The sequence below is a fragment of the Lacerta agilis genome, chromosome 16 (genome assembly GCF_009819535.1).
Source record: "Lacerta agilis isolate rLacAgi1 chromosome 16, rLacAgi1.pri, whole genome shotgun sequence".
In the NCBI taxonomy this organism is placed as follows: Eukaryota; Metazoa; Chordata; class Lepidosauria; order Squamata; family Lacertidae; genus Lacerta; species Lacerta agilis.
The window spans coordinates 8,291,326-8,317,246 of record NC_046327.1 but is presented as its reverse complement, the minus strand read 5'-3'; the positions used below and the strand labels follow the sequence as shown (position 1 = coordinate 8,317,246).

The 25,921-nt window shown below is 41.6% G+C and overlaps 1 protein-coding gene across 50 annotated transcripts in view; it reads left to right on the top strand.

The window, feature by feature from the left end:
- Positions 1-25,921, top strand: part of PTPRD (protein tyrosine phosphatase receptor type D) — a 794,829-nt gene that overhangs the window by 603,177 nt on the left and 165,731 nt on the right. For 29 of the 50 annotated variants that reach the window (XM_033173199.1, XM_033173220.1, XM_033173204.1 and 26 more), the window contains exons 8-10: positions 23,350-23,538; positions 24,797-24,805; positions 25,591-25,608. In XM_033173199.1, the coding sequence (XP_033029090.1) occupies positions 23,350-23,538; positions 24,797-24,805; positions 25,591-25,608 (216 nt within the window). The remainder of the gene's footprint in view (positions 1-23,349; positions 23,539-24,796; positions 24,806-25,590; positions 25,609-25,921) is intronic. The other 21 variants (XM_033173226.1, XM_033173225.1, XM_033173224.1 and 18 more) reach the window with 2 other exon arrangements.

Below are 25,921 nucleotides of genomic sequence, written 5' to 3'. Positions count from 1 at the left end.
TAAAACACCCACCTTCTGGGATGCCCTCCCTTACATAATTTGTGAGCTGGGGGCTGTAATGACATTTATTTTATTTTTCATGAAATCTTTTTTTATTGGTTTTACAAATACAAAGTACAGTGGTACCTCTGTTTACAAACTTTATCTGTTCCTGAAGTCCATTCTTAAACCAAATCCGTTCTTAAACCAAGGCTCACTTTCCCTAATGAGGCCTCCCGCCGCTGGTGCCCTTCCACTGTCCGGCTTCCATTCTTAGACCGAGGTAAAGCTTGCAAACCGGAACACTACTTACAGTTTTGCGGAGTTCGTAAACCGAATAGTTCGTTAACAGGGTTGTTCGTTAACCGAGGTACCACTGTACAAATAAACACAAACTAGTAAAAACATATCTGTATAAAGGAGATTCTCTGAATTTTGAGACACCCTCTCCCCATCCCCTCCCTGGGGTCTCATTTTAGACATCTGCAACTGCATATTCATCCGTACTCCGATTTATATATCAAACCATATTGTCCATAGTAATTTCTACACTACAAGTGAATTAAAATGGGGCTGTAATGACTTTTAAACACCTCTTAAAAGCATAAGTTTACCCAAGGTTTCATGAACTCTCATGTGATATTTTTTTCAAGCTTTGTGCGCTGCTCAGTTTTGTGCTATACGTTTGTGTTTTGTTTTTAATTTGTCTTTTTAAGAAATGCTATTGGATATTGTTTCATGTCTGTTGTCTTTACGTAAACTTTTTAGATAATAAGTGGTGTTTTTGTATATAAATAAATATTATAGCAGGAGTCGGCAAGAGTTGGAATGGACTCACCATTTTCTCCCATTAGAGCCATGTGTTTTTCATCAATACAAAGTCTGAACCGTGTATGTGTTAATCTTCCTGCCTGCCGTATCCACAACACGACCCCTTGGCACATCAGTTGTGGGCAGAGTTTGAGGCGGAAACGTAAGAAGGCACCTGAAGGTGACTAAAGGATCTCTTTTGAAATGTTATAAATTGTACTGTTATAGGGTAGAGATGCATTTAGATCAATAGTCAATTTGAAAAGGAAAGGGGAAACAGTAAGGATCGTGGGCAAAAAAAGAGATTCATCTAGCCTGAGTCAAAAGTTCAATTGCCTGAGCCTTTGGATCAGCAAAGTCCATATTCATGAAAGGTGACTTCTTCAAAGCGGCAACCATTGCATTTCTGTTTCCACATGAAGGTGACACTGGTCACAAAAATCTTTTCTGATGTGCCATTACTTTTGTTTTACGCAAGGGCAAATAAGTGGTCCATGTGGAATCTTTCAAAGGTCCACACTGTGGAATGAAACAAGCTGTCATAAGAAGTCATTAAAATTCTTGGGAACTCATTTTTCTGGCAATCAATAACTAATTGCTAGAGAGTTTTGATTTAAACATGAGATTCTTTCTTGCTATCCAGGAAACAGTTTCAGGAATAACAATGCTTGCTTTGGAGCCTTGACCCTTTTTTTCTCCATCCAGCAATGGAATTTTATTTTAGTTAATATTATTGCCAAAGCTGGGAAAGGTATTTGGATGAGTTCATATTGTAGAGATCACTTTAAACTTTGTGGCCTGGTTTGGATGTTCAGTTATTCGCTTATTTAAACCATAGTTTAGCAGGTATGAATGAGTGAAAGGACCTCATGTTGCTTTCTTGACCCTGCCCTCATCTCCTTCCTTGCTAAGACAGTACACCCTGCTTCAATTACCACACTCAAGAAGTGTGCATGCACACGAAAGCTCATACCAAGAACAAACTTAGTTGGTCTCTAAGGTGCTACTGGAAGGAATTTTTAATTTTATTCTGTTAACCATAGTTACTGTAGGTATCTTCTTCTCTTTTTTTACTAAGAATTTATTGGATTTTAACAATAAAAACACACAAAATACAACAAACACTACAAAAAACTACAAAACAATACAAAAATACAAAAAAGAAAACTTACACACACTTATTTATCTATCCTTATCCTCTTTATAAACATTATTTTGGGACTTCCTCACATCCTCTCTTCTGCGTTCATTTCTAATCTTCTTTAGTAACTTTGTAACATTGTAAAATCTTCTTTCTCACAACTAATCTTAATCTTACAAATCATAATCATCATATACCTAAAATCTTGTTCCTAATAAAATAAACATTACACAACTCCAACTTCTTATATCCTCTTTTAACTTAAGGTATCTTCAGCACTGGCTCCAGTGCACCATGTCTGCAGTGGTGTAGCAAGGTCAGGTGGTACCCGGTGCAGAAAATTTCTTGTCCCTCTCCCATTGAAATGTAGTTGGACTCCCAAGAGCAGTCATAGGCAAACTCGGCCCTCGAGATGTTTTGGGACTGCAGTTCCCATCATCCCTGACCACTGGTCCTGTTAGCTAAGAATGATGGGAGTTCTAGTCCCAAAACATCTGGAGGGCCGAGTTTGCCTATGCCTGCCCAAGAGATTGCGATCTACTCACAGTGTAAAAAGACTCGCTGTGATCTACCCATTGTCATTGCCAGGAGTTTTTGAGCTTTCTTTAGGGGAGCGTTGGCCAAAGTTGTTGAGCTTTTTTGGAGGGTAGGAGGGTTTGGGTCCTGAGTTGAGAGAGCTTCTGCTTCTCTCCTTCCCTCCACCCTCCGCTTGTTTGATCGCCCGCCTCCTTCCTTCCTTCCTGTCCTCTCCCTGCCTGCCTGCTTCCTCCAGCAGCCTGGGAGCGTGGGACTGTCAAAATGAAGGGGGGGAACAATGCAGCTTCCCCCATCGGCTCAGGGTAGGCAGGAGTTTTGGGTGGGCGGCACACCAAATGTCACCCCCCCTTGGAGATAACACCCAGGGTGGCCCACGCCCACCTTGCTCCACACCTGCATGTCTGTTCCTCAAGGTTATTGATCTGTGGGGTGTCTGGGACTAGGTCAGGTTTAGGCATTACATCTGCCCACCTGCAGTTTAGGCAGGGAGCTCTGTGGCAAGGCAATCTCAGGAAAGAGTGCTGTATTCTATGGTAGGCATAGGGATATAGGGATGCCTCCACCTCATCCAAACCTCCAGCTGAGCAGATTGGGAATAGGGGTTGGATTGTACCCTAAATTCTAAATTCTCTTCCTCATCCCCACCCCCAACCATCCATTTGACATTTCTTACCACCAGGGTTTTCTAAGCCAACTATGAAGTTATCGTGCTTTTTAAAAGGTTATGCTATTTGAAGATGATGTCTTATTAAAGAATTGATGAATGTTGCAGCAAAATGGGGGAAATAATACAGTCTTCATTAGTGGTTGTAGCAATGGGTGCATTGTATACTGATGCCTCATGAAATGGCAAATATCATGTAAAAAAACCAACACCCCCCAAACCCTACACTCAAGTAAAAACAATGAGTAGAATACTTATGTGCTTGGACAGCCCTGCTTTTATATTAGCAAATCCATTTTCCAGCAGCTGCTACAGGAATAGCAGAAAACAAATCAATATGCCATTTCTTTATGGCCGATGCAAGAGAGAGAGAGCATGCAAGAAATTAAAAAATCATTAAAAGTTGTTCTCCAAATTAATGCTAATTGCTCTTTGCAGACAATAATTTTGTGTGTACATTTTTTTGGTGTACATTCACACTGGATATATGATAGGGGAAGTGAAATCTTTTATAAAGGCTTGTCCGAACACTTGTAAATTAAAGCTTGAATTGTTGCCATCGAATTGTGCTTTTATCTTCAATCAATGAAGGTGTTCTTTCAAATGCACTGGCAGCAGACCTCTCCAGTACGTGAATATTTTTGCATGCTAGCTCACTGTAGGATTCAGCTATCAGTTCACTTCTCCCTATGGCAGTAGTCACAAGTACAGAATCAGAAGCATAATCAATTAAGTTTGGGCTAAAAGTTCATTTGTGGTACTGCATTCTAGCAAGAAAGATTAAAATGTTGTATTTGAAAAAAAAAAATGGCTTTTAGGCCACATACATTTAAAGCAGTGTCATATCATTTTAAACAGCCACAGCTTCCTCCAGAGAATCCTAGGAACTATACTTTAAGAGTTCTGTGAGTTTTGGGAACTCAGAGCTAAACTTTTTCAGTTCTCTGGGAAGGAGGGTTGACTGTTAAACTACGCTGAGAATTTTAGCTCTATGAATTCCCCTGTCACGGTCCGGGCTGTTAGTGAACAAAGTCCCAGCAAGGAATGTCAGAACCGGGGGCAAGATGGTAGGAACAAAAGTCCGAAGAGCAGAGGTCGAAGGGTCGAGAAACAAGAGGTACGAAATCACGGTCAAGAAGCAAGGAGGCACACAGCGAGGCAGGGAATATGTTGCTGTGGCAAAGAGCCGAGGGGAAACGCTGGCCTTAGATCCCCTGGCGGGTCTTGCCACCAGGTGCAGCAAGTTACCAAGCGGTCTCACCTGTGCGGCCGCGCCCTGCCTCTCCAGAACAAGCCGAAGGGGTCCCCAGTCCTGCGAAGCTGTGGTCCCTTCTACTACACAGTTGTAAAATGAATGTACTCATACAACCATATGTGTTTTTTAAAAGCACACTAGGAAAACCACATCCCTTTCCCGTGTGTGTGTGTGTGTGTGTGTGTTTGAGGTTGAGTGTTTCCTTTTGGTGGAGTACACATCACTCTTTTTCTCCCTTTTAAAACAAACAAAAACAACACACAGTATAACACTTTGGAAAATTCAGCCCAAACCAGAAGGATTATTTGCCAGATTAAGTCGGAGGGCATTCTGTTGACAGGATGATGCCCTTCTTCTGGACTTGATAGGCAGACTCGTCAGAGGGAGGCACCACCCTGTCAGGCAGAATGTCCTCTGACCTAATCTCCAAACAGAAATTCATGGTAACTTCCGTTTTCCCAGCATCATTTATTGCATGCAGCCAGGAATCAAGCTGCAGGCATAGAAAATAAGCAACTGGAAGTATCAGAGAGGCACTGAAATGCAGTCAAAGCATATTTTGATTGGTGTTATGGAAGTCCTTTTCCAAAATATTTGAAATCTTCTAAATTACTCACAGCTAAAGAAAAAGAGCTAATTTCCCTTTCTCTTGTATTTGCCACAGTGAAAAAAAAGCTGGTTCAATTTAGTGAATTGTTTTGTATTGTTGGCTCCCCGGGTTAATTTCCATAGTTCTCATTCTTACAGAAAGAGAGAGTCTCTCTTGCAGAAAGTCATCTTAAGGATATGCACTGTACCTGGCACAATGGGTTCTTGATTAGGATCTTTATAACCTAATGTAATGCAAATAAATAAATGTTGATAATATTGTTGATAATATTGTTGATAATAATGTTGATGGAAACATCAGATTAGTTTAATGCAGCTGCTAAGATAACCAATTATTTTCAGTGATGGCAAAGCTACTATCTTTTTATTGTTATTGAATTTCATTTGTGATAATGGAATATTTTCATTCCTTTTCCTGTTGAAACCAATGTAAACTAATGGCTCAATATACGATAAGGAAGTACAACACCGAAAATAGTTCTATTTTTGTAAATAAATTACTTTGAGTTATCTGTTGCACGCTCTAAAGTAAATGGACAGCTGCGTGTTATTGGCAAGCCATTAGTGTGCAAAGATAATGTACTTATTGCTTAGACAAAAGGTTGACACAAGAGCTCAAATCAGTTGATTTTTCGATTTCAGGCTTCATCCAGACTGTCTTGAAAACTGTTTAGCTGTACCTTTCAAACACAGAGATGAGAATCTGGCACTGTTTAAAAGGCTATTTCTAGGCTGTCAGTCACCTGAAGTCCAGGGAGATGTACAGTACATTTTACCTGGGACACATGCCGCTTGTAGACACAGTAATTAGATCATTTATGTGGCTGTGTGGATTACAAAGATACAGCAATAAATGAGAAAAGAGATAAAGAAGATGACATCACTGATTGTGCATTAGGCCCCAGAGCTGTGACTTTATCCTTGTTCATCTTGTTGCTGTTTGAAAGATGGATCCAGCAACATCCTCAGACTGTGAACCTGGCCTTCACATTGCAACCCTATCCAGAACGGGATTAGTCGTTGAAGAAATTTTTAAAAGGCTAACTCATTTTTAAAATGTTTCGCGTTTGTTTTAAAACTTCCTCCACTGTGTTGGGTTAAGGCATCGCTTAATGTCTTAAAAATCCCACAACCCTAGTTCACATTAAAGGGTCTTTCTCTGAGATCCAGAGGCTGGAGGCTAGTGTCAGAAAAATTGAAACCATATAATTAATGTAGTGTATCCACGGAAATGTTTGAAATCAGACTCCAGGAAGGTTAACATCGAGTGTACACACTATACTTAGCTTGACGCCCCCGTCAACTCAACTCAGCGTTAATCAGTTAACTTCAGTATACTGAGTTGTTTCTGCTGTAAAGGGAGGGTTCTTAAAAGTCCACTGTTTTGGAGTTACAAGGAAGTATATGTTCAATCCTTCAACTTTAGGAAAAATACTGTCTCTAAGGATGTGAATACCCAGCCATAAAGTGCATTTGCTGCCTTCCACAGACACAGATCTCTGCTTCCTTCCCAACTGATCCCTTGCTCTGCCTAATAATAATAATAATAATAATAATAATAATAATAATAGATGTTCTGTGGAGACTTGGATCTCCAGGCCTGGATCTTCCACTAAGTAAGTGAAATCACATAAAGTGGGAGGACACCTCCACTTTGATAGGGAGGGCACACGGGGAGGAGAGAGAGAAAAAGAGACTCACCATTGGGGCTGCTGCCTGGAAATCACTCAGCTCCGCTATCCAGCCTGTCCCAAGCCTTCCCTTGATTAAGGATGCTGCCTGGCAGTTCCCGGAGCCAGGGGTGGAGTAAGGGGTGTGTGGTGAGTGTGGGTTGCCCCATGTGTCACCACTGAGGGGGGTGACAAAATGCCGGGCGGCACTCACCGTGAGGTGAGACACGGTGGCTTGGACGCGCACAGGCTCCATGATGCCCAAACAGTCCGCCGCTGCCTCCCCTTCAGCTGTAGGGCAGCTGAGTGGGAGGAGGCAGGCAAACTCTGGAGGCCCCGCAGTGCACCCTGCCCCTATGGGCGGCTTGCCCCACCCTCACCCCACCCAGACGCCCGAGCGGTTTCCTCTACCGCTGCCTGGAACGCCTTCCCTCAGTCACTTCTGGTCAGCAGCCCCGAGCGAAGGGAGGCCAATCAATGTATTTATTTATTTCATGGCAACCCGCATAACTGTGGTCATGTGTGACTGGAGTGTGCATTAGTGTGGAAGGGGGATGCCTGAATCGACACCAGAAAGAATGTTAAAATAGTCCTTCCTCCTTTGGGGCAGGGAAAGTAGCTGTTCTGCATAAGAGGACCAAGTTAAACACCCTCAAGGCTGCCTATGTGTGGCGTAGGTCCAGACTTTTGATGACTAGATTGCCCTGTTTCCTGCAACTCTGTGGCTTTCTTTGTAAATCGGGCCCTCCCTTAAAGAGGGCATGTATTGCGGTGAGACCTGGAAACCGACACCCTGTGTTGTGAGTGGGTTTGATTGGTAAGTCACAACACCTGATTGGAAGGTCCCTTGATGCTGGGTTCAATCTGGCCAATGGGGCACAGTCTAATTGGTGTATATAGGGACCTATATATACCCATGCATGTGTCCCAGAGCTTCCTCTTTCAGTGCGTGCATCGGAACACTCGCCCACCTCTCACTATTTTTAGGGCTTTTTGCGCTTGACCTTGCTAATCCATCCTGTGTCGTCTGTCGTTGGGACAGGGGCATGGCAGGAATTTCTCCACTTGGCTGATTGGCTGGTGCCATTTGGATTTCGCATGCCGCGTAGCAAATTGTCACAACTTGTAAGGTTGCAGATAGGCTCTGGTTCATGTTCTATGACTCATGTTCTGGTTCATGTTCTATGATTCTATGATTCTATGTGATTGGGATGGGAGAACGCTCTCACCATCCCTATGTGAAGGGTATTCCGTTAAAGGAATCCAGGAACTCAGTGGTTTGATCTACCCCTGAGAGGGGGTTGTGCCCATGGCTGAGTCCAGGGGGATATTTGGGTGGCAGAGATAGCCTACTCCCGGCTTTCCGCTTATCCAGGTGTTCACCCTTGGCTGACCTATGCTGGAACCCTGGGTGAGTGCTACCTGCATGGCAGGGAGCTAGTCGAACCAGAGCTTATACATCCATTCATAGTCTGTAATCAATAAAGTTGTGGCCTAAATTCTGCCAAAAACCAAACCAAATATTTGAGTCATATTTAAGGGGAGGTTTCTGGGTCTGAACACACAAACAATGTAAGTTGACTATCAGGCATTTGAAAAATGGATCTCTTTACTTTAAAACTTGAAACAGCATATATTCTCTGTGTATATATTTTGTTCCTAATAGTAAGCAAGTCTTGTTATTATAATGAGTAGATCATTCTGATCATATGAAGGGTTTGATTTTTTATTATTTTTTTGGCATGTATATGGAAAAGAGATTGCAGTTTTTCCTTGTTGTCTTCCATTTCTCCACAGAGAGAAAAGAAAACCATATTTTCTTATTTTCTCCCAAGTTTTCCCCTCTAAATAAGATTATTGCGTTTCCAAAGTTTGGCCAACATATTAGTAGGAAATTAAGTTTCGCTTTTTTGTAGAGTGAGCAAAAAATAAATAGAAATTGATGTATAATTGCCTTCCCTGAATCAATGGAACTGTGGGGTTAACTTTTCTTTTTCTTCCTTTTCTCTTTGCATAATTTGTTTAAGTCAAGTGGTTGACAGGGCTTTGAGTATTCATACAGTAGATTAAGCAAGGTGATTTAAGTGAAGTTGACCAGGATCTGCATGACTGCCCTTTTGCATTCTCATTTCTACAGCATTAAATGTCAAAAAGAAGTGTTTGTTCAACTGGGCCTTCTGAAGTTATTTTGGTTGCCTGTTTCATTTTAAAAATAACAACAACACACAACTGTTGCTGTACATCAGAACAAGCATCAGCGTCCGCAACAAGCCTTGGTGCGGTGATGACATTCTCAATTTTAAGTTTCTAAAAGTAATGTAAGATACAACTGCTGCATGCCAGCCAGTTTTATCAATGATAGTAACCTGAATAACTCTTGACTGCTACTTACAGCTGTTATTATCTTGACTGTAGTGATACTACAGCAATGCATTGCCCAATGCTGCACTAGAAGATAGATTGGAATATAAAGCAAAGCTGGATAAAAGATAAACAACTGCAAGATGCAACAAATGCAAGATAAAAAACCATGGGTAGGCAAACTAAGGCCCAGGGGCCGGATCCAGCCCAATCACCTTCTAAATGCGGCCCACAGGGGGTCTGGGAATCAGCGTGTTTTTACATGAGTAGAATGTGTCCTTTTATTTAAAATGCATCTCTGGGTTATTTGTGGGGCCTGTCTAGTGTTTTCACATGAGTAGAACATGTGCTTTTATTTAAAATGCACCTCTGGGTTATTTGTGGGGCATAGGAATTTATTCATATATATTTTTTTCAGAATATAGTCCACCCTACCACCAGGTCTGAGGGACAGTGGACCGGCCACCTGCTGAAAAAGTTTGCTGACCCCTGATAAAAGCAATATGATAAGCACTAGATTGAATGTTTATTTATCTTATTTAAAAGCATTTATAAACTGCTTAATATTTTGAAAATCTTTAAGCAGCGTTGAATCTATATTTCTAAAACAAGAACAAACAAGCTCAAATCAGTGAAGCAGCAATATAGAAAACGAAAGTGAATGAAAAAGAAAACCAGGGCATTAAAAAAGAAAATCTCAAAAGACTTCAGTCTTCAGGATAACTCGGTCGGTAGAGCATGAGACTCAATCTCAGGGTTGTGGGTTTGAGCCCCACGTTGGGCAAAGGGTGTCCTGCATTGCAGGGGGTTGGACTAGACCAGAAATTCCCAAACTGATCTGGCCTACTGCCCCCATTTCAGGGAAAAAAAACAAATTTACCCATAACCCCCCTAGAAATCTACTTTATTTAATGTAGACTAAAAACCCATGGGGCAGAGCCGGTGCTGCAGCCTGCCTGCTATTGGGCAGATCTACGGACTGGCAGAGGACAGGGGTGCGGTGGCTGAGGTCCGCCCCGGGTGTCATCCCTGGGGGGGTGTGTGACATTGCCGCACCCCCTTCATGAGAAGAGAAGACTCCCTGGAAAAGACCCTGATGTTGGGAAAGATGGAGGGCACAAGGAGAAGGGGACGACAGAGGACGAGATGGTTGGACAGTGTTCTTGAGGCGGCTGGCATGGGTTTGGCAAAACTGCGGGAGTCAGTGGAGGATAGGGGTACCTGGCGTCCTCTGGTCCATGGGGTCACGAAGAGTTGGACATGACTGAACAACTGAACAACAACAACATATAAGGAGGGAAAAGGCTAGGCTCTAGTTACAAACCTGGGGCTAGTGCGGTGATGAGGAACCTCTGGCCCTTTCGATTTTGTTGCACTCCCGTCATCTCTAACCATTAGTCATCCTGGCTGAGGTGGATGGATTCCTGCAGTGTCCAGATGTTTTGCCATTAGTGGGCTCTAGGTACCATAAATTCTTGAGTGTTCTTAAGCACAGTGATGTGCCTATTTCCAAATCACCCAAAAAATAATATGCTGGGAAGCCGTGCATGTTGTATTATTTGTATGATAACTGCAATTATCCCCTGATAATCTGAAAGTGAAATGGGTAATTTCACCTGTCATTTAAACAATTCATAAACTCACTTTAACTGGCAAGCACATTTATGGTTTCATTTTGCTAATGGATTTAGTAGAAAGAAAATAAAGCTCTTATTGACATTTACTATGACACTGGCTGTTTAAAAGAGCTAATTAAACTTGAAAACCTAGTTTTTGGTTTTTAGAAGGTGATTATCACTGGCTTAACAAAACAACAAACCATAAAACCCTAATAACTTATTAACCATAGTCTCTGTAGTCTTGAAGGAGAAATTGTTTTAATATAACAATAGCTTATTAAACTACTACGGAAAAATATAGATTAAACTGAGTGTGACTGTAAAATAGCACAACCTTGCATCTTTTAAAATAATAAAAATTAGAATAACCAATTAAAACATATTCTTCTAAAAGCACTTAATACTATAAATATTTTGTATCATAAGTTGTAATGCTGTTTTAGTGTGTACAAAGTAAAATATTTGGGTATTTGGGGGCTTTTTGTGGTCTCTATTCGTTTTTTCTAGAGCTAGTCTATACAAATGGTACGCGGGTGGCAAGTAGATAAATAGGTACCGCTCTGGCGGGAAGGTAAACGGCGTTTCCGTGTGCTGCTCTAGTTTGCTAGAAGCAGCTTAGTCATGCTGCCACATGACCCGGAAGCTGTACGCCAGCTCCCTCGGCCAGTAACACAAGACGAGCGCCGCAACCCCAGAGTCATCCGCAACTGGACCTAGTGGTCAGGGGTCCCTTTACCTTTACCTTTACATTCTGCATGGACTGGTCGCATGGTCAACATGTGCAAATGGCTTTAGATACCTTTTAGGTCTATAAATTACCATTTAGCATATATCCAACACAAAAAGCGACAATTTGTTGTTGACAAAGGACAGCAGGGCATATAAAGGGGCCCATTACCTTCAGTAGTTTAGGGCTTCACCAAACCTAAATCCCGCCCCGATTTGCCATACTTGGTTTGCTGATGTTGGATTCCCAAAAATTGTTAGGTTGAAAAGAGTGTATGATGGGGGGATTTGAAGGCATGTTGCAGGAGGACATGAAGAAAGTTGGGATCTGAAAGATCCAGTGCCTACCCCACCTGCTGGTTAAACCAGCAAGTAAACTATGCCAGACTTGAAGTTGGCATCGTTTGGTCCCTCTTATTTCTCTCCCCATGCCTACTAATGGGAGGGGAAAGTTTTTAAAGGAAAAATCCTGAAAATGGACAGAGGGTCCACCTTCACATCCACCTTTCCAGCAAGCGCCCAATAAACAATTAACTGCTATTGCCCCATCTAATTAGGTTGTGTGTTAATATATCAGCTTTCTCAACATGAGCAAGATACATGCTGGAACCAGGGCCCACCCGCTTGCTGTTCGGCACAGAGCCACTTCCTTTGTTATCTTAATGGTCCAAACTTAGAAGGCTATTACCTAATCAGGAAGCGAGCCAGAAATTGAATCTGTGCTGGATCCAGGAGTTAGAAGGATCTCAGACTTCCAGCCTATCTAACTCGTAACACTATGTTTTTCCCCCTCTTCCATTTTTCTCCTTTCTTTCTTATTTTATTTTAAGCCGGTCATCTAGGTAGCTTTTAAAATTCCTTGTATCAGCGGCTTCCCGCTGATGCACACTCCGTTATAAAGACTATTGAAACTAAGAGCTATTATTTTCTTCCCAATCAGAAGTAAATACAATAATCTTACTCCTGCTGTTCGAGGTTAACTTGCCGGTGAGCTTCTCCAGGGCAACGTGGTGGGAATAGGAGAAAGTGTTAGGATGGGGGGCAACAGCTAATAACAGTGTTTATGGTCTTGTACCTGCGGTGATCTTGAGGTAATACCAAGAGTTTGCCAGGAGAAGTCAAAAGGTTTGAAATACTTCCTGTGGAAGGGTGCTAATTCATCATGGTAAGCGGTCCAGACAGACGGCTTTCCGAAGCAAACAGAACATATAAAGTATAAACTGAAAGCACCAGCGGCTGGAAAAAATGAAGTTTTCCTTCATATTCCGAACAGTAAATTACTGGGTGCGCTCAGAGTTTAATAAGCTCCAAAGAAGCATGAATTATATATAATTACTGTAGTGCCCCCCCTCTCTCTCTATATATAGTGTGTGTGTGTGTGTATTGTTTGTCTTCACTTCTTTTATTGTGCATCAGCATGCAATTTAAGTGTGCTAAAGAGGATGTATGAAAAGCTTTAAATGTGTTGTCAAGGATAGTCTGCCCTCTTTATCTCATTTGATGACCCTGCCATGCATCGGCATAGCCAGGATTTTTGTTGGGAGGGGGCAGGACTTCGTTAGGGGGACAGAACCAACGTGATTGGTCAGTTGTTGCTATTGTTGGTATTTAGTTGTTTAGTCGTGTCCGACTCTTCGTGACCCCATGGACCAGAGCATGCCAGGCACTCCTGCCTTCCGCTGCGTCCCGCAGTTTGGTCAGACTCAAGTTGGTAGCTTCGAGAACACTATCCAACCATCTCATCCTCTGTCGTCCCCTTCTCCTTGTGCCCTCCATCTTTCCCAACATCAGGGTCTTTTCCAGGGAGTCTTCTCTTCTCATGAGGTAGCCAAAGTATTGGAGCCTCAGTTTCAATGAAATATGGGCCGTCTTATATATGGGGGCATGTTATACACGGAAGAATATGGTAACTGTATTTGTCAAGTCATTTGTAATAGACCTCTTTTGTGTCTCTAGATCACAAACCTTTTCAGCAGGGGGCCGGTCCACTGTCCCTCAGACCTTGTGTGGGGCTGGACTATATTTTGAAGGGGGGGAATAAACGAATTCCTATGCCCCACAAATAACCCAGAGATGCATTTTAAATAAAAGCACACATTCTACTCCTGTAAAAACACCAGGCAGGCCCCACAAATAACCCAGAGATGCATTTTAAATAAAAGGACACATTCTACTCATGTAAAAACACCAGGCAGGCCCCACAAATAACCCAGAGATGCATTTTATATAAAAGGATGCATTCTACTCGTGTAAAAACATGCTGATTCCTGGATCGTCCGCATGCCGGATTGAGAAGGCGGTTGGGTCGGATCCGGCCCCCGGACCTTAGTTTGCCTACCCATGCTCTAGATGCTTTCCACATAGGGGGTTTGTTTTGTTTTGGCTCACTCTTGGATTCTGCCCTCTTTCTTTTTTGACACTTGATACCTGCTTTTTGAAAGGAGCCTAGCAAGTCAGCATTCTTATTTCTAAGAAAGAAGCAAGTATCTTTGGGAGAGAGGGGGCGGGGGGGGGGTGTGAACAAAACCAGAATCATTCTTTAATGGGCTACTAGAGAACTACTGTGGGTTGCAGTAGTCCTTTCCCCAGAGGCTGAGATTGCTGCTTTGACAAGACTTCAAGATGGTGCCACTGGAGCTATGGAAAGAATGACCAAAAGTTGAACCGGCTCTTTCCTCAAGGCAATGCAGGAAGACAGGCAATGTGGTGGTATCCGGCCACTGTGTTTCTTATGCATTTTTAATGCAAAATATATTAAAACGTGATCTTGTCAGGTTTATTTTGGTTCCTGTCAGGAGCAGTTGAGAAGCAGCTGCTAGATTAAAAATGGTGATGTTGGTGGCAGTGGCGGTGGAGAGTTTTTAGTGCTCTGAATAGCTAACATACTTCACTTAAAAATAGATGCTTCAACTCTTGTGGGGTTTTTATTTTTTATTTTTACAATGCCTCACTATTCTCTGGGAAAGGCATCTGTGGCCACATTATGCATTTTGCTTTCTCCGGTTAATCCATAACAAACTGTGAAATTTCCAATATGATTACAATTTGACCATGAAATCTGTCATGAATAATTTATACAACTCTCAACCATGTACACCGGTGTGAGCCTCCCATTATTTCAAATGAGCCTTTATTACATTGAAGTTTAGCAGGTGGAATACTTAACCCTAATAGAGAACGCGTACACTGCAGGGCATTTTACTACAATGTGAACCTGAGTAGCATCGAAGATTTTAAAGGTATTATTCAATGCTACCATTCAGTGGATTTGTAACTGGCTGACTGACCGAACCCAAAGGGTACTCATTAACAGCTCCTCTTCATCCTGGAGAGAAGTGACTAGTGGGGTGCCACAGGGTTCTGTCTTGGGCCCACTCTTATTCAACATCTTCATCAATGACTTGGATGATGGGCTTGAGGGTATCCTGATCAAGTTTGCAGATGACACCAAATTGGGAGGGGTGGCTAATACCCCAGAGGACAGGATCACACTTCAAAATGACCTTAACAGATTAGAGAACTGGGCCAAAGCAAACAAGATGAATTTTAACAGGGAGAAATGCAAAGTACCACACTTGGGCAAAAAAAATGAAAGGCACAAATACAGGATGGGTGACACCTGGCTTGAGAGCAGTACATGTGAAAAGGATCTAGGAGTCTTGGTGGACCACAAACTTGACATGAGTCAACAGTGTGATGCAGCAGCTAAAAAAGCCAATGCAATTCTGGGCTGCATCAATAGGAGTATAGCATCTAGATCAAGGGAAGTAATAGTACCACTGTTCAGACCTCACCTGGAATACTGTGTCCAGTTCTGGGCACCACAGTTCCAGAAGGATGCTGACAAGCTGGAACGTGTCCAGAAGAGGGCAACCCAAATGGTCAAAGGCCTGGAAACAATGCCTTATGAGGAACGGCTTAGGGAGCTGGGTATGTTTAGCCTGGAGAAGAGAAGGTTAAGGGGTGATATGATAGCCATGTTCAAATATATCAAAGGATGTCATATAGAGGAGGGTGAAAGGTTGTTTTCTGCTGCTCCAGAGAAGCGGACACGGGGCAATGGATTCAAACTACAAGAAAGAAGATTCCACCTAAATATTAGGAAGAACTTCCTGACAGTGAGAGCTGTTCGGCAGTGGAATTTGCTACCAAGGAGTGTGGTGGAGTCTCCTTCTTTGGAGGTCTTTAAGCAGAGGCTTGACAGCCATCTGTCAGGAATGCTTTGATGGTGTTTCCTGCTTGGCAGGGGGCTGGACTGGATGGCCCTTGTGGTCTCTTCCAACTCTATGATTCTATGATTCTATGATTTCGGGACTGCCTTTCATAAAATGTATCAAAATGGTGCAGAACAATTTAAAAATAATAAAATTACACAAGAAATATACACTTCACACAGCAGACTATGAATGATAACAACCTATCTAACTTCTGTTTACATCTGTATTTCCTTTCCTCGCCTCTTGCACCTCGCCTCTGTTTTGCACCCTTGCTGTTGTGTATAGTTTCTGGGTAATTTTTGTCTGTTTGAAAGAATTCTTGCCATAAATTTGGAATATATATGCTTTATTAGGGTTATCAGATGTAACTTTTAAAGTTACTATTTTTCAGGGAAGTGGGGGGTTCCTTAATACAGCTGATTTCTGCAAGTTCGGTGTTCTAGTTATGTGGTGACTATCAAGAGCTTTGGACAGCGAACACATAATTCCTATTGCTCAATGTATTTCTTTTGATCATGCAGATTTGTACGTTTTTAGCAAAAAGTCTATGTGTTGACGTTCATGGCTGATTTACACTAACTGCACAGGTATCTTGCGTTTGGGTAACAACAGGGCCTGTTTTCAGCTGGAACTCGCCAGAACCCATTTTTCTGCACCTCTCAGGTGGGCACCATTGCCATAAAGGGAATGGGGGAGGTGTTCATGCTATGTTTCGGCAACTTTTTCTTCTGGAAAAAATAGCCCTGGGTAGCACATTTTAGTGCCCTCAAGTTTAGTGCCCAGATTGTGAAGGAAAGATATTCAGGTTTTTATTGGAGGCATCTTACAGCCAATATCCCTACAGGGCTGTCTTAAGCATATGCAGTGCCAGGGTGCAAACATCTGCCTGGCGCCCCCCCCCCAACCCCGGTTGCCCAGTCCCAGGCACACAGGAGGGCAGAGCTGTCCGGCCGCCTCAGCATCTTGCTGGGTTGGTTGCCCCTGAACTCACAGCCCAGAGCCGTCCGCAACAGAAGAGCCTGCCGTGGTGCTCCAACCGACGGGCGGGCTCTTCCCCAGACTCAACTCTCGGGCCCCGGACTCTCGGCCTGGTGCCCCTGAGAGCCTGGCGCCTGGGTGCCCTGCACCCCTGGTGCCTATGGGTAAGATGGCCCTGTATCCATATTCAACCTTAATATCCTCCTCCGGCCCATTATTTCTTTCAGATACTGCTTTGTGTGTGAGACATCAGAGCAAAATAATAATTTTTTTTTTTGCTTTTCCCATCCGGACTAGCACATGCTTTGTGCTCTGTGTTGTGTTTGTATTTTATTTCAAACAAGGTTGCTTGACTGCCTTGATCATTGGTTACTTTAATTCGAAACTTGCAAAAGGACATTGGTGCAAGCAAAAGCTAATGCAAGCAAAGGCTCTTAATTGCTGGCTACAGCACTTTATGCAGAAACCCCGTTTCCAGGAATGTTAGCAGAAGCAGAATGGGGAATAACATGCAAACTAGAGGTACTGGTATCATTCAAATTAGAGAAGCTGCGACAAACACATTTTAACTTTCATTTTATGTCCTCCTAATCACTTTCCTATTATCTTGCTTTTTCTACCCATTCTTCCGTATCAACGAAAAGACACCCATGCATTCAATGTAGTGACACCTAGAGTTCTGTAAGTGGTTAGAAACTTGGATTAGGAATTGTGGGACACCCATCTTGAAATTCTCACCTAGCAGTGAGGTTCTCAGCCTAACAGGGTTGATAGGAGACTGAGAGGGTATGTAGTCATCGTCCAAGGACTGTAACACAGAAGATGGAGCCAAGCTCATTTTCTGCTGCTCCAGAGGGTGAGACCTGGACCAAAGAATTCAAGTTACAAGAAAGGAGATTCTGACTAAACATTAGGAAGAACTTTCTGACAGTAGAGCTGTTCAAAAGTGGAATGGACTCCCACAGAAAGTGGTGGACTCTCCTTCCTTGGAGGTTTCTAAGTAGATGTTGAATGCCCATCTGTCATGGATGTTTTAGCTGTGATTCCTGCATTTCAGGGAATTTGACTAGATGACCTATAATTCTGTGATTCTGTGGGCGCAGAGTCCTCTGTATTGAACTTCTTGGAGGGAAATGATTAAAAGTATTACACTCAAAGTCTTTGATGCTGCTGTATGCACAGATATTAAGACTATCTTCCATTTGGAAGGAACTGCAGAATTGACTACAGAATTACCTAGTTTCGATCAAATCATGTGGGAGAACACCTTGGCTGTCTGCAAGATAACCCGCCAGATAGCCTTCCTCTCCCTCTTGATCACTGACCAGCTGTGGTGGTCGAATTGTGGTTGTGACTGTTCAGAAGAAGGAATTATAAAGGCTCTTTACCAAATTAGTTTCTCTGGTAGTAAGATGGCCCTGTCATTTCTGGCTAGGACTGAGAGTCAGGTTGAAGAAGGCTTAAAGAGGGCTTCCTTGAAAGCCAGTGTTGTGTAGTGGTTAAGAACGGTGGACTCGTAATCTGGTGAACCAGGTTCGCTTCCCCACTCCTCCACTAGCAGGTGCTGGGTGACCTTGGGCTAGTCACACTTCTCTGAAGTCTCTCAGCCTCACTCACCTCACAGAGTGTTTGTTGTGGGGGAGGAAAGGAAAGGAGAATGTTAGCTGCTTTGAGACTCCTTAAGGGGAATGAAAGGCGGGATATCAAGTCCAAACTCCTCCTCCTCTTCTTCTTCTTCTTCATTAGAGCCTAATTTCATTTCGCTCCTCCTCAAAAATTATATGGGGGAACCAACTCCTTACAGATCACTTGTAGTAGTGAGTGATTGGCCTTGGAAGAGCCACAGCCCCTGGTACCAGTGAGTTGGGGCACAGCTTGGTTTTTTTTTCCTTTGGTGAGAGTCTCAAGTGGGAGATTGCAACTGGAGTCAGAGCCAGATTGCTGTCTAGAGCAGGGGTCAGCAAACTTTTTCAGCAGGGGGCCGGTCCACTGTCCCTCAGACCTGGGGGGGGGGGCGGACTATATTTTGGAAAAAAAAATACTAACGAATTCCTATGTCCCACAAATAACCCAGAGATGCATTTTAAATAAAAGGACACATTCTACTCATGTAAAAACACACTGATTCCCGGACTGTCTGCGGGCCGCATTTAGAAGGCGATTGGGCCTCATCCGGCCCCCGGGTCTTAGTTTGGGGACCCCTGGTCTAGAGTATAACTACAGTGTGTGATAGATGGGTGCCAATTTCTTATAATAGTTTATATGGGTGGCTTCATTGTCTCTTTGTGTTTTCACAGTGCATTTTAGTAAAGTGGTTGGATTCATAAAAATACTTGAATACCACAATTTCATTAAAAACACAAAGCATTGTATGATATCTATATCTATCTTTCTATCTATATATCCTACATAAAAAGCAATAGCAAAGATAACTGGGTAATTGTAACAGAATTGCTTCTTTAATTGTGTGCATAAGACTGGCACCATAGAAAAGATTTCAGCAAAATTTAAAAATTCTGTGCTGGAGATGCCTGCTGGTTTTCTATTGGAAGAGCAGTCTTCAAGACTGGGCCAATAACAGTGAAAGCTTGGATTCGCATGGATATCAAATGATCCTTCCCCTCACAGAACACATTGCAGTAATCCAGTCTTGTGGTTACTAATGTCCAGTAATCAACGCAGCTGGTGAAGCTGGTAGAATATACTCCTAACCTCCAGATGTTTGGGCCTCTAGAGTAAAAAATGTATCCAGCAGTACCTCCAATGTCTGTATTTCATCCTTCAAAGGGAACGCAATCCCAGCCACAATGTGTAATGTAGTTACAGGGTATGGAGACGGATTGCATAACTGCCGTGTGAGTTTCCCTTTGGGTACCTGGAAGTGTGAAAAGCAGAAGTGTTAGTGAGACTTCTGCATGTCAACACTTCAAAAAAAAAAAAAAAAAAAAAAGCTGCATCTTCCAATTTTCCCACCCAAACTGAAGGAAGGAGAGAAAATGGGAAGTAGCAGAGTTTGAAAAGCTCAAATACATGGTCACATACCTGAAGAACATTTACCTTCTGGATAATCTGAGCAGATCTTTTATGCATCCAAAATTTGCAGTGAGTTTCAACCTTCACAAAGAATCGGTGGGGACTGAATCACTGCCTTGTTCAATATTTGTTTTTCTGTAGATTGGGAGAATCTAGTTCATGCATTTATTGACTAAAGCTGTAAATTAGATTGTGAAGGCAGATAAGGTTCTGTAAGTTACAAATGCACAAAGTAAATGATTTCTGCATAGTATTGTCCGTGCATGCAGGTCTTGCTATCTGAACACAATGCATTTTCAGAAAACCATTTGTTGTGCGAACATTCGCTTTAGCAGGGGTCAGCAAACTTTTTCAGCAAGGTCTACTGTCCCTCAGACCGTGTGCGGGGCCAGACTATATTTTGAAAAAAGAAGCAGAACGAACGAATTCCTGTGCCCCACAAATAACCCAGAGATGCATTTTAAATAAAAGCACACATTCTACTATGTAAAAACACCAGGCAGGCCCCACAAATAACCCAGAGATGCATTTTAAACAAAAGGACACATTCTACTCATGTACAGGTAAAAACACGCTTATTCCCTGACCATCTGCTGGCCAGATTTAGAAGAAGAAGAAGAAGAAGAAGAAGAAGAAGAAGAAGAAGAAGAGTTTGGATTTGATATCCCGCTTTTCACTACCAGAAGGAGTCTCAAAGCGGCTAACATTCTCCTTTCCCTTCCTCCCCCACAACAAACACTCTGTGGGGTGAGTGGGGCTGAGAGCCTTCAGAGAAGTGTGACTAGCCCAAGGTCACCCAGCAGCTGCATGTGGAGGAGCGGGGACGCGAACCCGGTTCACCAGATTATGAGTCCACCGCTCTTAACCACTACACCACACTGGCGATTTGATCCAGGCCCTGGGCCTTAGTTTGCCTACCCATGGCTTAAAGAGTTGATGATTGGTTTCCTATGGGAAAATTTCTAATGTATTCCCAACCATGGAATGTTGACCCCAAACTGAGGGGGCAACCTGGGAAACCCTCTGAAACTTTGCAAAAGGCAAACAAGGAAGGAAGAAGTGGTCTCTTACTTGTCTGATCTCTTCCCCTACCTCCCTTCCACTGTTTTTTTCTGAAGAAACAGTTGCGGTAGACCAGCAAAACACAAAAAGTAAGATTTGTTTAAGGCTTCTTATCTGTTTACAGTCCTACACACAGATCCAGCTGTTTGGATATCTGAATCTGTGATGTGTATAGCGAGGTTTGGGTACTAATTTCTTGTGCTTGGATAAGTGATAAGTCTGTTAAAAAATTGTGGAGCATACCTTCTGAAAACAAAATATGAACCCAGCGGACCCCATGCAAGACAGTGTTGTGGTGCTTTCCCTTAAAGATTCTTAATCTGGTTCAAAATTCATCCTCGGAACTCTTCAGGTTGATAGACTGCAAGGAACACATCCCTGGAACTGAATAAGAAATTTAGTAGCAGAACATATTTACTACCAAGACACCTTGCAAATGCTAAGAATATGTCATGTTTCCAAATTTCTTGTAGCTGCCACCATAAACAAATACGTACATTACTCATATTGCTCCCTGAGCACAGTAATCTGCCCTTTAATGGCCTGTAAAAATGACACTGTCATATGGCTCTGGGAAGGTCAGGTCTGATTTAAATTGTTGATGAATTACTAGCTAATTCAGCATGACAACATTAAAATGAATAGTGGTGGACATTGTAGTTAAAATCCTAATGATGACAGTAATATACAAACTAGTGAAGAAGACAAAACGTTTATTCTCTTCACTTCATGTTGATGTTTAAAGTTAAAAATGTATTGATTACTAGCTATTCCGCTCACCCCGCCCCCCCAAAAAGTGTATGTGGCTGCAGTATAATTGCTGATTGATGTGATTGTTCATCTTGTTTGATGATCTGTCAAACATGGTGCCATCAAACTGGAAAGACAGGTTTTGTAGAAATAACTAATAAATTTAAAGTAGAACAGAAAGCAATTAACGTCTTATAAACTACACCCACTGAGATAAGCATTCCAATTACAAATTCCATTATTTCCCCCAGTCCGTTTTATGTTGAATACTGGGTTTTATTGCCAAATACCTGACAGCCAGATTGGAAATAAGCCACAACTGTCAAAGTATAACAGCTCTGACTATTTGAATCTGTTACATTGTGATGTTTCTCATGAAAATTTAATGACGAGTGTGTATTTGGAGAGGTTCTGTGCATAAGAGGGATGGATAGAATTTAATTACCCTTATTAAAAATAAGAGAGAGAAGCTCTTTGCTTACTCCACCCTATTAGTATGCAAGATAGATTATCTTTGTTGTGTGCTTGTTTATATGAGAAAGGGGCCTCTAGAGTGTTCTTTGTGAGCCAAGAAGGAAATGGAAAGGTCATGCAAATGCATTAGAGTAGTACTTCAGCATGGCACAAGTCAAACCTTATCAGCAATTCCCAAGGTAAAGGCTTCACATCTTATAATTTGTTATCTAATGTAGGTTTCTTTGGCAAGAGCCTATAGCAAATGGCCTAACATTGTCAGCCGTGAACACTTCCTGCTTATTGGCAGAGATAAAAAGACATTCACACTTGCAGAAGATTAGTGACTACCACTCTCCAGTAGCAATATTTATGTGCATTCACATTGTCAGTGATTAAATAGCCTTGGAGAGAAAGAAGTCACCAGGGAATGCAGAGATTTGTCAAGTATCCAAGGATATCCCTCCAAGTTTTTCAGATGCCTCCGAAAGCTTTGCTGCAACTTTGTGAAAAGATCACACCATTTCAGGGGAAAGCAAGTAATGTGTTTGACATTGGACAATTTGTAGTCAATTATTATTTTTTTATTCCTGAAAGAATTGCATGTCAATACCAGCCAAGCAAGATGTTTAATAGCAAAGGATGCATTATACGGCAGTTATTGGTCTTTTTCTTTTTCTTGGTGGGTTATCTTGAAGCAACATAAGAGGTAACTGTACTGCTTAAAAAAAATAAATCACTGAAGCCTTTATAAGCAGTAAAAAACAACAACAACCATACATGTCTGGACATTTTTGTTATGGATCTATGCTCATTCTGATCATACCTGTTAATTCGGGGGGGGGGGATATGGATCCAAATAGCCACCTTGGTGATAACACGCCATTGTCAAATAGTTTTCTCTAACCGTAGAGAAAATTGGTTGTATTGAACAGTGTTGCTCAGTACAGTAGTACCGTGGTTGTCAAACTTAATCCATTCCAGGAGTCCGTTCGACCCCCGGAACAGTTCAAAAACCAAGGTGTGACTTCCGATTGGCTGCAGGAGCTTCCTGCACTCAATCAGAAGCCGCGTTGGATGTTTGGCTTCCAGAAAACGTTCGCGAACTGAAACACTCACTTCCGGGTTTGCGGCGTTCGGGAGCAAAGCTGTTCAACAACCAAGGTACCACTGTAGATAGGTTGTTTTCGTCGGTGTATCTTTTGGTGATACCCACCTCCCTCCTTTGCCCCATCTGTTCTAGAAAGGCTCCAGATTCAGAGGATTAGAGTGCAGGGAGGAGGAGGAGGAGGAGGAGGAGGAGGAGAAATTGCAAAAAACAACAACAAAACTTTCCAACTCCTTTCCACTGATGGAAGCCTTAACTCTCGGCTGTGTGACAACAATGGATGCAACCCAGTGTGTTTGGAACAAACATTTAGAGGATGTGCAAATATAGCTGTGATAGGAACTGTTTTATAAACTTGATGATTATCTCTTTTTCAGAGGATCAAATTCCTCGTGGTTTCCCCACCATTGATATGGGCCCACAACTAAAGGTGGTTGAACGCACTAGAACGGCCACCATGTTATGTGCAGCCAGTGGCAATCCTGATCCTGAAATAACTTGGTTCAAAGATTTCTTACCCGTGGACACGAGCAACAACAATGGACGTATCAAACAATTACGATCAGGTAAGGTCTTGTTACTGTTTGCATTAATGCCCAAAATTATACTCTTCTCTTATTTTACGTTCCTTTTTAATTATTTTTATTTTATTTTATAGGTTATGATTTCTTCTTCTTCTCTTCTTCTTTTTTATGTTTGTCGAGCGTGTTGTCCGTGTCTGTGTTACTGTCAAAGCCTGTTTCCAGAGTCTATTTGTTTGTGTGTCTCGCAGCTTCTGTTTACTCCACAACGCTCACTGCTGTGACTGTAGTTTTGATATTTTCAGTTTATTTACTGCGTTTTGGCAGTATTTAACAGATCCATTCTCTCTATCCCTATCTATATTATTATTATTATTATTATTATTATTATTATTATTTTATTTTTAAAAGTTATTTCAACATTGGACTTCAGAATATGCGAGGAGTACCAATGGTTATATCCATCAAACCCAATCTATTTTTTTTCTTTATTTGACAATTAAAATATTCTATAACAATTGCGTTTTGTGAGTTCTTTTCAACCTTTTGAATCCACCAAAGATTAGACAGTTTGGACACATCTTCCTTTTCTCTCACTAGTACATGGTTCACTCTACTTTTCTCATGTGCGCTATCTTAACCTTCTCCCTGACCCCAAAGCAAGCAAGCCAACCAAGAATAATAATCTCAAGTCACTGGGCTAGCCTGTGAAGGGAGAGATTTTTACTGGCTGAGATCTATTTTCTGGTGCATTTAGCCACAGTAGTGTGCATAAACCCCAAGCTTTGTCAATATTAGCGTGTCCAGATCTACAGAAGCCTGCATTTGAAGTAGAGGTTTTCGCTGCTCTTCCTTCAGCGAGTCCAGCAACTCCTTTCAACTCCACATTATGGTCTTTGCAGCTTCATAATAAGATAACTCTAAATTATTTACTAAATGTAAAGCTTATTCCCATATTAATATACTACGAAAGGGTGGGATATATAATTAGCAGTCTACTTCGGCTATGATAGTGATCTTCCTGCAGAATCGAGTTGTCTAGCCATATATCTTCCCGGAACCTTCAGCTTTTTTGACCTGTCTTGTGGTGTTAATCCGTCTTGTTAAACCAACTTCTAATGCTTGTTGTCAGCAGAACTGTGTAGATTAAGCTTCTGTTAATGTAAAACTAGAAGTAAGTTTTCAGTTGTGACGTAGATGATTTAGTATATAAAGCTTTAACTTGAAAACTTTTGTACCAAATTATAAGGAATATAATAATATTTTTATGCTGTCTTTCTTCTCTCCGTATTTTAATCTCCAGAATCTATTGGTAAGTGCTTAGTTCTGAAGCGCACTTCACCCCCCCACTAATTTTCATATGCAGAATACTATGATTATGGTATTATTATTATAATGATGATGATGATTACTCTTAAAATGCATGGCATGCATTTTACTAACAGACAGTGTAGCCACCGGACCTTTGTAGCGGCACACACACAACCCTTCACAGAAATGTTGTCGTATCAGTCCTAGTAACTCTCAAGTTAGAAGGAACAATACACAAGTATCACCTAGATGTAGTGCAGTAAATGATAAGTGAGTCCGACATAATCAGTATTTATTTCCAGATAGCCTCTTTCTCTCTCTTTCTCTCTCTCTTTCTCTCTATTATATATATATATATCTTCATATACTATATATATATATATATCTCACTTTAATAGTTATCCAGTATCTCTTCCTAAACTATGTATTAAATATAGTGTTGTAAAGGTTTTCTTTTAGGATTTCAGGCCTATGCAATATATATATTTTAACCTTATATAACCAAACACCTAAGCTCTTGTAAGAATGATCTGCCTTGCCCCTTTCCCCCTGAAAATAATGGCATTTGCCCATTTTGGTACACTTGTATTTTGTTTTTTTATAATCTAATAATTGTACCTAAAAGTATATATTCCTGTTTTTACAGTATAGAAATTCAAGTTTCTTTTAAGACCTTATTTAATTCTGTAACTCTAATTTGATTCTTCTTCCAAAGCCCTAGCCTCTTTCTTCTCGTACTAATGCTTCTTCTTTCTAATCTTATTTGCATTCATATTATCCACCCAGGTGGTACACCAATAAGAGGTAAGAGTGCTGAACTAACGTTCACAGAATGATCTTATTCTTTCTGTCCTTTCATACCTTCCATTAAACCCATTTTTTTTATAAAAAAAACAAATGCATTACAGAAATGTCCTTCATCTTTATTTATTTCTATTGAGTTATGATCAGTGACTTCCATCTTGTGGTTTGTTTTTTTCCGCCATCCTTTTCACTTTTCATTAAAAAGGAAAAAAAGTTGTGTTTATTCATTCATTCATTCATTCATTCTTTTCTTTTCTTTTCTTTCAAAAAAGATTCGTTACTTTGTGATATGCTTCAAAGAAAGCATATCCAG